Raw genomic sequence first — 13,223 nt, forward strand, 5'->3', positions numbered from 1 at the left:
ATGATGTATTTCCACATTGGGATGTTGGTCAGTGCATCTTTCCAAAAGAAAAGTGAAGGAGACGTTAAAAAATTTTAGGAAACTTGGAGGAGGAAAAATTCCACCATCACTACTATTGTCGTTGTCGTCATCATTGTTGTTCATCAAACTAATCCTTGCAACGATCTCAAAAGGTAGGTATTACTTTCCTTAAGCATAGGGGAGAACTGTGGTACAAAGAGAATGAAGTCTCTTACATGGGCTTCCCTTAACTGGTAAATGATAGGGTCAAGAATTTAATAAAAATTTCCAACATTTACTGAGAATTTTCTTAATGTCAGTCATTGTTGGGGGTTTCTTATTTAATGCAATACAAAGGTGTAGGTAGTGCTATTCCTCATTTATAGAAAGGAAGGATGAGACCTAGAGAAGTTAAGCCATTACCTAAGGTCTAACTAAGAAGAACAGGAGGCAAGACCTGAGCCTAGATAGGTGACACTGGAGTCTGGGTGCTTCTGCACTACTGTGTGCTGCTTTCTGAGTCCCTATCCACTGTCCTTTGAGATGCCCAACATATGGTTCAACATTTATAATCAGAAGTTACTTTTATTACACTTAGTGAATGAAATGAGAGGAGTACAGAGTAGAGAGGAGGAGACTTGGGGAGGGCTTGCTAGGGTGAGTCCCAGTGAGGATTCTCCTGGAGTTACTTGGCTGGAGAAAGCAGATGGTGTGGCTGCTGCTAATAGGCATCCTAAGGAGGGTCTAATAAGCCTGCATGTGAGTAGAGATGGCTGTCAGTTGGGGAGGGGCTCCACTCAGCTGTGCGAAAGGTTTGCTAAGATGGAATTAGAGTTTACTGAGTAGTAAAGAGCAACAACCAGCTGCCTGAGAATTACATTGACAGGATGCAAAGGCAAGAGAATATTGTGTAAACCTTATTTACAGATCAATAGATAATCTTTCATACACAAAAGGTCAGCTCCAGGAAGGCAGAGCAGTAAAGAAAGAAATATTGCCTGCAAATAAAATATCGACTTAAAAAATGCACCCAGATGAATCCTTTGATGTATATTCTTCTAGTCAAAGTACATTTCTTTATTCATGAGTTTTTTTTCCTAACCACTTTAGGTTCCTCAGTGAAGTATGAAGGCAGTGATGAAGAACACTGATTTCTAGTTGTCTTGAATTCTGTGCCATCAAATGATCAGCATGAAATGGAATCAATGCTAATAATTTCAAAACAACATTTCTAAGTGTGTGTGTGTATGTGTGTGTGTGAGAGTGATTTAAGATGTTCAAGTCAAATGGAAACTCAACCCTAACCCCTTGTCATTTCCTGCTTTAGTGGCTGTGATGATGATAAACATTTATCCTGGCTTCAGGAAATCAACAGCTCTTCAATCCTACTTTTTCCCTCTGGATTCTTTCATTCATTTTGTGTTTCTTCTTTGCCTTTAAGCAAGTAGTTCATCATCCCAAAGAATATCTGAAATCGTTGCCATCCACCTCCACCTGGTTGCTGGATTGTGAGGCCATTTATGACTGTTGCTCAGGCACAAATAAGCATGGAAGGAGAAAGAAGCTTAACTGGGCTTTGTTTCCCTGATAGAACCTTTCAGATTAGGAGTCCAACTAATTTAGATCCCTTATCAGTATGCAAAATTGTTCAAAGGGCCACAGTCTGAGCCCTGAATAGAAATATTGCAGGTAGGGGTGCCTGATAGGTCAGTTAGTTAAGTGTCTGACTTGGGGCTCAGGTTATGATCTCACAGTTCGTGAGTTTGAGCCCCATGTCGGGCTCTGTGCTGACCACTCAGAGTCTGGAGCCTGCTTCAGATTCTCTCTCTCTCTCTCTCTCTCTCTGTTCCTCCCACATTCATGCTGTCCATCTCTCTCTCAAAAATAAATAAAAACATTAAAAAAATGTTGCTGATAGAAGTGCCTTTGGGGTGGTTGCTCCATTGCCTGGATTATTGTGTATCACATCCGAAGGAAGAATATGCAGCTGTGTAAAGCCCACCCTTGTCAATAAGTCAAAATGCTTAAGATGGACAACTCTTCCTCTCAACTTCCTGATGGAGAATAGCATGGGAGTGGCTGTGAAAGGATTTTATATGCTATAGAATTATTTATCTTTTTCAGAGTAATCAAGGAGGATCTTTTGACAATGACACAATTCCTTCAAGTTGCTTACAAGTCTTTTCTTGCTGCACTGAGAAAGCAGGTTTCAAGTGCTCTGAGAACAATAACCTCCTCTTATGAAAGGAGGTGGCTGGAATCGACCACCTACAGCTTTGTCTAGACTTGATGGGGGAACCAGGAGGCACTGGGGACTACTCAACCCCTCAAAGTGAGAAAACAACCTAGAGGGGTAGCTGGATTTGATGACTGAGGGCATAGATTTTAGCCTTTTCCAAAGTCAAAGCTATAGCTTGGCTCCTCTATTTGTCCAACGTTCTCATCCCTCCCACCTGGGGCTGTGTCTTCCATCCCCACATCCTCCCAAGTTCCTCCCCAGCTTTTACACCCTAGAAGGAGGACTTAGGCTCCTTATTGATAAGAGTGAATGGTGTTGACTACCAGGTGTAGACCAGTATTGGGTATAATTCTGGATATCTTGATTTCAAACTTTGTAATGATTCCTTAATCCTATTACTTACTCCCAGCCCACCATTCTGGCTATTGTTGATGCCGTTCCTATCAAGGGCTCTGGAATATGTATATAAGGGGGTAGTTTTCTTCTTGGATCTATCTTCTGCAAGAATGCTTTTCATTACATGTATGTGAAAGGTGGTTCTCTTCTGGATTCATTTGCATGTCCTAAGGTGATTATCTTTTGCTATTGAAGGCTCTATGGCCCCCATATCCCACTCAGACTTTTTCTAAGAGGAAAGGGAGAGAAAAAGGGGAAGAAGATAGTTGTGGGGGGTGAGGAAGAGAGGAAGGAATGAAAGAACAGGCACTAATAATTTTGTTTGTACAGTTATTTATAGTTTATATACTGAAAACCTATTTGGAAAATGCTTTTGACAGGCATACTCTTGTTTTTCACAAGCACCCTATTTACAGATACGGAAACCGAGGCTTAAGAGAAGGTAATTGGCTATCTAGCTAATAAATATTAGCATCCCACCTGCCATCCAGTAATCCAGTCCTGCCATCATATATAGTTTTTTCTTTTCTATATTGCTTCATGAAATACAAAGGCATTTCCAAAACTTGGGTTTTTTTTTTTTTTTTTTTAACTTAAGACAAACACTGTCAAGTAAGAGCTGAAGGTCTTCATGACCACCATAATTCTATTCAGTCCTTACTGTACTTTTCCTGAGAGTAGACTGGTAGACTTTGGCCAGAAATAATCATCCTACAAAGTACTCAGTACATTTATTAATGGTTTTGAACATATCATAGTAATATTTTCATATATAAATCTCACTTGAGGGTCCTATAAGACAAGTTCATCTCAGAAGTCCAGCAAGTGACCCAAGAGTAATGGTGGGCTGAGGATTAAGTCTTGTTTTTTGTTTTGTTTTGTTTTTCTTTTTTTTTTAATCTTAAGGCCCATGCCTTCTCTTACCCCATAGTTGTTCCACTATGTACCTAATCTGCAGACAGTATAGCAAAGTTCATTTAGGGATCCAACACTCTCAAGTCTAGAAGAGGTCATAACCCTGACCTTTGAGCATGATGGGCTATATTTGTGGGGCACTGTGCAAAATGAAAATGCAGGGCCCTTTAAAAAAAAAAAAAAGTTTAAGCATTTCAAGACCGTGGCAGCAGGGAGTTAAACTTAGTGTGAGACCCTCTGAGTGTGAGGTGCCTTTGAGCATGGAACCATGTGTGACTATATGGGCAAAATGCCAATGAAGCTAGTCCTGCCTCTGACGTTAACTCAGGAGTGGATGACCTTGACTATTTCTCAGATCCTTCCCAGAGCTTCTATCAGGTAGTGGAAGTTCCATGTCATGTAGCCTCTATTCTGCTAAATCTTTCATTCCCTTAGTAAGAGCTGAGGCACACAAAGGCCCAGTGTTGCTCATTGTACATACTAACCCCAGTTCTCACTGATCAAAATTTAAGGACAAAATATCACTGACAACTAATATTGATGTGAGCATTTACTATGTGACAGGTGTAAAACTTTTTCACATATTTTAAACTGTTTGCAGAGATGGCCTCAATTCTCTCTCCTTCCTTGTATCAACACACCTTATATTGTGACTGTGCAGCTTTTCCCATGAAAAAAATGGAGTGCATTTCTCAAGGTCTTGAATCAGGGCTGGTCCCATGAGTTGGTTTGGCTAAGAAAATGCTCCAGAAGAGATGGCATGCTAGTTCAGGGGGTAGGTCTCGAGAGGCCTGCAAGCATCAGCTCTCTCTGTTGGAACCCCAGGACTGCCATTAGAACAAGCCTATGTTAGCCTGCTGGAAATGAGCTCCACTTGGTGGAGAGCTGTCATCTCAACTGAGTCCATCTAGGGCCTCCAGTCCCCAGTTGATCTACCACCTAACTATAGTTGCTTCAGTGAGCTTAGCTGAGGTCAGACAGAGTCTAGGCCAGGAGAACCATTCCACAGATCAACTCACAGGTGAGAGATGATAGTTATTGCTTTAAAACTCTTAGTGTATGTGTGTGTGGGGGGGTAGGTAGTTATGCATTATTATGTCAATAGGTAACAGATCCACACTATCATTATTATTTCCATTCTTGTGACAGAGAAATAGGGAAATAAGCATCAAGAGATTAAGTTGTAGCCTGTGATCAGTAGCTAGTGAATGGGCTTCGTGTGACTTCTAGCCCAAGTCCTTATTGGTTATTTTGTGGGATCCTTTCATAGCACGCTGGGCTCTGTCAAGCTCTCAGCTATTTGGAAAGGCATTTGAATGGAAGAAGTGAAGTGGTGATTTTGCTGTTATGGCAGGCCCAAAGGATGGGGCTCAAACACCAGGAATCTCTCTGCTAGTGAAATACCCTGTCTATTATTAACTAAAATTTAAAAATTAAAACACTAAGTTGTCAAAGAAAAATGGATATATACTGAACAAAACAGACGAGGTCTTTGAGGTCAAGGTAACAAGCTAAATGCTAGCACAAATTTTGTCTGCATCTTATTAACACTAAATTATGACTGAGTTCTGCAAGAGATCCATGTGAAATTGCATTAATGCAAATGGAATTCCTTATGATGTCTGTTTTTGTAAACAAAAACGCAGTTATATTCGTGGAACTCACTTATTAAACTAAAATAAAACCCACCAGCAAGTGTCTCCCCTCCACTTCTAGCTAACCCCACATCTTGTATAAAAAGCAGTTGCTCCCCAGAGTACCAAGTAGACATTGTGCTAAAGCAGGAATACACAATTCACTTATAGAGGGTGCACCAAAATATAAGAGTTCTTACAAATACCGGAGGTTGGGAAGGCTCTGAAAAGCATCAGGGTCGATGTAGAGCAGTTTGTTGGCCTTTTCAATTCTACTGTAAAACAGAAAAGCATATATACATGAGCTCAACTGTAAGGAATGCTGTAGTATATTTCACATTATGCAAAGAGTATATCAGTTATTCACTCACCTATCCATCCATCGTTTCAACAAAAAAGTTGAGATGACATGCAGTGTTTTCACTATGCAAAATTGTGCAAACTAAATATTAACCCATATTGCTCTCATCACTAATGTTCTCTTGGGACCTGTTAAATGTAGCCAGACAAAACACTGGCTGAGTATTTCCTTTTCATCCAGCACACTGTGTCTTTAACCACTAAGTGTCTCTCAGGGTCTGAGGAGGCTAAGAGGGCAGGGACGAGACTGATGTGGGGAATGGAGATTTTGTCTGATTTGGAGACGAGAGCAGGGGGTGGAAATAAAAGAAAGTGATAAAAGGATGGCAGGAAGGGAAAGGGTGAAGGACAAAAGGATATTAGAGAAAAAGAGAGTAAAGAGGCAAAGGAAAGCAAAAATCAGGTGAAAACCAGTGGACATCTCTGATTTTAGTCATGAAATTGCAGCAGGCAGTAGTTGGGAATGTGCTGGTGATTCCCTTCATTCTGTAGACTGAGGCTGCTCTCACAGCTCATGAGAAGTGAGGACTTCTGCCCTTGTTGGCTTTAGCTCTGTCCTGATCAATAGCCTGGAGGTGAACGTGTTCACATTTGGATTCCAACAGAGAGAGCTGCCCTTTCCTCATCTTGCCAGATCAATGTATATTTGCAGATATGCTCTGTGTTAATTACTTCCTCCCTGTTTCATTAGCTTTTATGTTGCAGTAACCTGTAGCTACCCAGATCAAGTACCAGGTAATTAATTATTTTAAGTATAGTCAGTGCTACATTCTGGTGAGCACCTCTCCATGCAGGGAAAAGATAAAAGAGTTGTTCCATTAGCTCCACTGCCTGTTGAACTGCAGAAAGAGAGGCCTGCTTGACCCTGACCACAGGGCTGACTGCCTTTTGGTTCATTTCTTTGCCATTCCCTGTGGGCTCTGAGACCCTGGTCAACTCTCTTTTTCCAACTAGGATAAGGAGAGACCAAGCAGAGAAGAAAGGAAGGAACAGGAGGGTAATGGGAGAAAGTCAGGGAAGGCATCAGTTGTAGAGGTTCAGTGGTAATGAGGAAGAATGCAGATGGGAGGCAGAGTGAGTGGAAGGATGGAAAAGAGAGAGGGCAGTCTGCCAGTATGGATAGGCTGAGTGTCATTTGTAAATTTGTGTGTGTGTGTGTGTATGGATTATGTGGATATGTATGTATATATATATATATATATATATATATATATATATATNATGTTTAAGTCCTTACCCCGGTATGGATTTGGGTGGATGCCTTTAGATAAGCCTTGCAACTTCTCTGTCTTTCATTCTTGTCTGTAATATTAGGAAAGTGGTTCAGTCACTTTGCTAACTATATTGCATGGGATTTTTGTGAAGTATTAAAAAAGGCCCCACAGAAAAAACCTTACCAGTGATACTGGTTGTGAAACCCTTAATAAAATATTCTCCTGGGAGATTCCAAATGTATATTTGCATATAATAGGTTCCGAGCTTTCCTATAGTAAGTGAATATGACGTTGTTTGCCCAGTGTTTCCTAATATTTAACCATAGAGTTGTTTATCTTTTTTAAAAATAATAGTTTTCTGAGTGTTTAATGATATGCAGGATATACTTGGGAAAATTTGGGACCAGATAGTGTCTAGTCTCTTCTGGCTTTGACATTTTATGATTCTGTGTATTAATTTATGGTGATTATAGGCTGGTATGAGACAGAAGAAGATCTGTATGAATATTGACAGGTGTGTAAAACCAGAATGTCAAAAAAAGAAAGTAAACTGTGCTGTAATAAAGGCACCAAGGATCATTATGACATATTTACTCTATGTCAGTTGATGTGTTGGATCTAATTTATATTTATCACCTTTGTTCATCACCGTGATCCTATGGCTTGCACTTTTATTACTTGTATTTTGCAGATAAGGAAAACTAAGTGTCACCATGACTTAGTTTCTCGGTCAATGTTTCATGGTCAGTGTACGGCATAGACTAGTATTCAAGTGAGGACTGCCTATCTTTACATCATGTGGGATTCATTTTGACCTTTGACTCTGGCATAATTTTAAATGAGAGGATGAGATAGAGGCACCGTTAGTCATAGAGCAAAGGTATTTGGTCTACTATTGGAAAAACTCTGGGGGAGAGAGCAGGACCAGATTAGTTTCTGGGTTGGTACCTGAATCACCAGGCAGAGAGACACAGCCCTTTGGGCTGACTTTGACATCTTAAAATGAAATTCTAGGAATCAAAGGGTAGAGCAGAGTTAGGGTCTTCCAGGGATATACACGAAATTTAAGGCTATTTCCAATGGTGATGAGCAAACCCCACAGGATCCTGCTTACATTTCATGTAATTTGGACAGGTTAGAGAACACATGCGCCTCTATTGCTTCCAGGACATCATTCTGTGAGATCTCTCTGCAAAAAAAATAAATAAATAAATAATAAGGAAAATACATGTAAAAAATTCAAATCAGTTCAGTTAGATTCTACAGATGGATTTAGGGCTCAGCATGGAGCCTCTTGTCAGCAGTGATCCATGAGACACACACAACTCTATTCCTGCCCTCAAAGAAGTCAAGTGGAATAACCAGACAAATCTAATATAGGAGATGCTAATATTTGGAGAAGAATGAGAGAAAAAGCCCAAGGTGATGGCTTAGTTAGTTGAGAATTTATTCAGTCTACAAATGTAGCAACTGATGCTCAGAAAGGGAAAGAAAATTGATTAAAGATATTTAGGGAATATACAGGATGAGAACAAACTCTGAGTTCCTTAGACATTCTAGGGGTCAGCAAGCTTTTTCTACAGGGCTAGATAGTAAATATTTTTTGGCTTTATGAGTCATTTAGTCTCTGTCACAACTACTCAATTGGTAGTGTAATGCACAAGTAGCCATAGATAATAAGTAAATGAATGAGCATGACTGTCTCCCCATAAAACTTTATTTATAAAAATAATGGGTTTGATTTGGCACCGTGGGCTATATTCCATGATCTTGCTCTAAACCATGGAGTCAAGTTCTTCTTTCTGCCGATCTAAGTTTGGGAGATGAGAACCTCAATTCAGTCTCAAAGGAGCATGGCTTTAAATCCCTGTGTCCTCCATATCATTACTCCAGTAGGGGTTGTTACTGCAAGGCCTTTGGCCTTAATATCTTGACCTAAAAAGATCTTTCAGGTCTCAGTTTTTTTTTTTCTTGCTGGAGTAATTTGAGGGCCGTAGAGAGTGAAGTCCTCTATGCCAAAGCCCAGAGCTTGAGAATATAGAGGGTGGCTTAATCACTTAATGTTTATAAAGTGGCTCACAGATGAAACGTGCTATTATTAGGCCCCCAGAGGAAGACTCATGCAGTTTTAATGCAGCAACTGAGAGTGTCTCAGGAAATCTCATAGGCAGCATGCATTCAAATTGGCTGAGGCAGAAGCACTGTCTGTTGGCCCGGCATTTAGCTGAAGAGCTCTAGAAAGGCTCTTGATCAGGGCAAAGCCTGGAAGACAGAGCAGGGAGGAAGTCTTACAGGAGAGTTGTGATTGGGAACAACAGCCATCTCAGTGAGGGGGCTGGTGACATCTGGAGCTTGTCAACTCGGTGGTGGTGGGCCACTTTACACAAGCCCCTGTGAGTGAGGAGACATTTTGTGAGAGAAAAGAGCCTTCTTATTCTATGACAGCATCTTTGATGATTTACTTGATAAACTTAAGTATGCACAATTTTTACAGTTCAACATAAAGGTGGTGTGTGTGTGTGTGTGTGTGTGTGTAAGAGGAGGAGGAGTAGAAGAAGAAGAATACTTTGGCTATTGGCTACTTATTTTGCTCCTCTGTCCTGCAAGTGGAAGGAGTTCTGGGAGGTACAGGAATGAGGAGGAGTAGGAAAGGGGTGGTAGGCCTGGAAAAAGATGTTAATTTGAACATATAAAGGAGTTAAGTGAGAGTTGCACAGGGAAAGCGTAAGTCATGGAGGAAGAACTAGACGACAGACACTGCTTAAATCCAAATGGGGCCATATCTTCCAAAAATGACTTCCAGGTTCACTTACCTCTTCTAGTAGGTTTGGTTGACCACTCATGGTAATACCTCAGCCTGATACTGCGTAAAAGGTAGACATTTCTCCTTGCCTGAATTCATGTGCTGAGAGTTCCCTTATCTGGATTTTCTCCCTCCCTTCCATCTGTCTGTCCATCAAAGAGAACTACAAATTATTAGAAATGAACAAACCAAAGAACACTTCTAAATTATTTCAGAAGGTAGTTCATATTTTATAGCCTCAACTTCAAAGACAGGAGTGGGGGAGGGGAGGCTTTGTCTGGATAAGGGTTGGGGGAAGGTGAACAGTATGTAGCAGTGGAAAAATACATCACTGAGAAATTCAGGGATCTTGTTCCAGTTCAACCTAGTTCTGTCTCTAGTTATGTTTAATATCATTTATGAGGTATCTAGATTTACCAGCTACTCTTCATACATTCTCTCCAATCCTTTTGACATGCCTATAAAGTACATTGATCTCCATGTCAATAAATAGCCTCACTAATAGGCAGGTATGCTGGGCTACCTCTGACTGATTGCAGGGCTGGAACACATTTTTGTTTGTTTGTTTTGTTTTACGGTTTATTTATTGAGGAAGCGAGAGAGAGAGAGAGAGAGAGAGAGAGAGAGAGAGAGAGAGAGAGAGAGAGAGAGAGAGAGGAGAATCCCAAACAGGTCCCACATTGTCAGCACAGAGCCTGACATGGGGCTCACTCTCAGCATGGCAAGATTATGGCCTGAGCCAAAACCAAGAGTCGACTGCTGAATCAACTGAGCCACCCTGGATCACTTTGTTTTACACATTTTGCCTCCCAGGTCACTCTAAGCCCAGTATTTCCACTCCTATATATTTATTCAAGATAAATAAATATGTATGCCTTCCCCAAGACTTGTAGACAAATGTTCATTGCAGCTTTATTTGTTGTTTCCCAAACTGGGAACAACCCAATGGATAAACTGTAGAATATCTATGTGATGAAATACTACTTACCAATAAAATGGAACAAACTGTGGCTACAACATGGTTGACTCTTTAAAACAAAATATGCTGAGTAAAAGAATGCAGACATAAAAGAATGCATACTGTATAATTTTGTTGCTCTGTTTTAGAGCCTCATATTAGGCAAAGCTAATCTATAGTGGTAGAAATTGGAGTAATTGTCACTTGGGATCCTGGGATGGAGATTGCTGACAGAGAAGAGGCAAGGGAAAATTTTCTGGACTAGTGGAAATGTCATATATCAAGAATGGGGAAGTAGTAACATGAGTGTACATACTTGTCTTAAAATTTAAACATTTGAAAAATGACTTTCATGCAAAGGAAGGGGAGTAAACTTTTTGTATTTTGGGAACTCTGAATTAAGAGAACTAATGGAAGAGTCATGGCCCTGTTGTTTGGCCAGAAGGTGGTATTCAAATCCTAGTTCTTTCCTGGTGATTCTCAGTAAGAATCTTTTCCGACTTGGCCATCCCTGCCTCCCATCTATAAAAGGAACAGTGGGACTATATCAGAGTTTCTCAACTCTGGCCACATTGTAGAATCTTCTGGTGGACCTTTAAAAAAATGTCCAAAGTCTGGGTATACACCAGAGAGTTGGATTTATTTCATCTCAGGTTGGACTCTGGGATTGGTGTGTGTGTGTGTGTGTGTGTGTGTGTGTGTGTGTGTGTGTGTGTGTGTGTGGTGTTTTCTTTTTTTCCCTTTTAATTCTCCAAGCAATGGTAATTCTCATATGCATGAAAAATGGAGAACTGGTGAACTAGATGATCATTAAGGGCTCCTGTAGATCTGTGAATTTTGTCTTAAAGTTTGCTTCAGGAGCAAAAAGAACCAATTTTCCCTTGGCTACTGAGACAATAAATTAGACAAATAAGGTTCTTGGAGCAGAAGATAATGAGGCAAAATAGTTCAAAAAACATAGAAGGCACTAGGTAGGTTTAGTTTTTCATAAGTAAGAAAATTTAAACAAAAAGTCACAACATTTCAGATATTAAATGTGTAGCAAGAGCTGCTGTGGGAAATAGATAATGAACATTTATTTACTATTGATAATTGACAGTATTTTTTATTATGCATAGCTTCCCTTCATGTTTAGTGTACCTATGTAAACTAGCGTGAATGCTATCTCCAGTGAAGTTTAACAAACCTTGCCTGGCTTGGCTAAGATAATACACAATTGTGAGGATCATTAAACCCGTCTGTTAAGGAAGGATGTGGAATCTTTATATCCAAAGAACGTACATAATTAAGAAAGCATTCTTTGTCTCAATAGATATAGTTAAGAATTTTCTTTGTAATTGTGAAAAATCATTGCAGTTGGTACCATTCCAAATATGATGGCATTTTCTTAGAGGCAGCAGGTAAAGGTTTTGTGAAGAGAGGAGATCTCTAAAACTGTGATAGATTAGCTGTTCTCAAAGTGTGGTCTGGTGGTTTGTATGGTCAAAACTATTTTCACAATAATGCTAAAGTATAATTTTTTCCACTCTCATTCTTTGAGGATACAGTGGAGTCCAGGGGTTGCTCAATGTGTAATACGACAACTGCCATGATGCAGAAGCAGATATGAGATTCCATCTGTCTTTTGTTAAGCCAGATACTAAAAATGTTTGCAAATATGTAAATCATGATACTCTACTCACTAATATTTGTTTGAAAAGATTACTTTGTATAACAACTATTGTTTATGTTAAATGTAGGAATTTATTATTGTTTTAAAATGGACTGACAAAATGTTTCTCAGTTTTAACTTCTAGCATGGTAAATATTGGTAGCTATAACCCACATAAACAAAATCTCTTTGCTGTCTTTAATAACTGTTAGGAGTGTAAAGAGATTCTGGGATCAAATAGTTTGAGATATGTTCAACGCAGACATTGAATGCAGGCCTTTTTGGATGAGAGATCCTGATCCTATGGAAAGCTAACTCCCCTACATGAGGTTCCACTCAACTTCTAGGATAGTGCTTCCCAATTGTTCATGAATATATGCATTACCCAAGGGTCTTCTTCAAATGCTTCTCCACGGGAAGATCTTGAGTGGGGCCTGAGGCTCTGCATTTCTAATACCTCCAGTATTAGGAAGTGGTGCTGGTTTTGACTGCAAGGCTCTTTAGAAGAATGGTAGTGGGGCGCCTGGGTGGCTCAGTCGGTTAAGCGTTCAGCTTAGGCTCAGGTCATGATCTTGCAATTTGTGGGTTCCAGCCCCGCCTTGGGCTCTGTGCTGACAGCTCAGAACCTGGAGCCTGCTTCAGATTCTGTGTCTCCCTCTCTCTCTGCCCCTCCTCTGCTCATGCTCTGTCTCTCTCTCTGTCTCTGTCTCTCTTTCTCTTTCTCCCTCTCTCTCAAAATAAATAAACATTAAAAAAATTTTTTTTGAAATGGTAGTAACACTCCAGCAGACCATTCTCCAGGTCACATACATGGTTGGATGTGAAAAGCTTGGCAGAGGAGTTCAATTAAATCAGCTCCAGAGGAATGAGTCACTTGAAAATCCTGTATCTCCTTGGAAAGCCTCTCCTTTGTCTCTCATTGAAGTTTTCCTACCTTCTAGTTCTCACAAGACTTCTTTGATTTCTCAGTTAAAGGATATGTATTGTTTTGTCATTGCCTTTTTTTTTTTTTTTTTTTTTTTTGGGGGGGTTGGGGTTTTTTTTTAACTCCCC

The 13,223-nt window shown here is 40.1% G+C and overlaps 1 protein-coding gene across 2 annotated transcripts in view; it reads right to left on the reverse strand.

Moving 5' to 3' along the window:
• Positions 1-13,223, reverse strand: part of FSHR (follicle stimulating hormone receptor) — a 164,107-nt gene that overhangs the window by 39,517 nt on the left and 111,367 nt on the right. For both annotated transcript variants that reach the window (XM_077749245.1, XM_077749244.1), the window contains exons 3-4: positions 7,873-7,947; positions 5,385-5,459 (exon numbers count right to left, since the gene is read on the reverse strand). In XM_077749245.1, the coding sequence (XP_077605371.1) occupies positions 5,385-5,459; positions 7,873-7,947 (150 nt within the window). The remainder of the gene's footprint in view (positions 1-5,384; positions 5,460-7,872; positions 7,948-13,223) is intronic.

Source organism: Crocuta crocuta, unplaced genomic scaffold (genome assembly GCF_008692635.1).
Source record: "Crocuta crocuta isolate KB4526 unplaced genomic scaffold, BGI_CrCroc_1.0 scaffold118, whole genome shotgun sequence".
Classification (NCBI taxonomy): domain Eukaryota; kingdom Metazoa; phylum Chordata; class Mammalia; order Carnivora; family Hyaenidae; genus Crocuta; species Crocuta crocuta.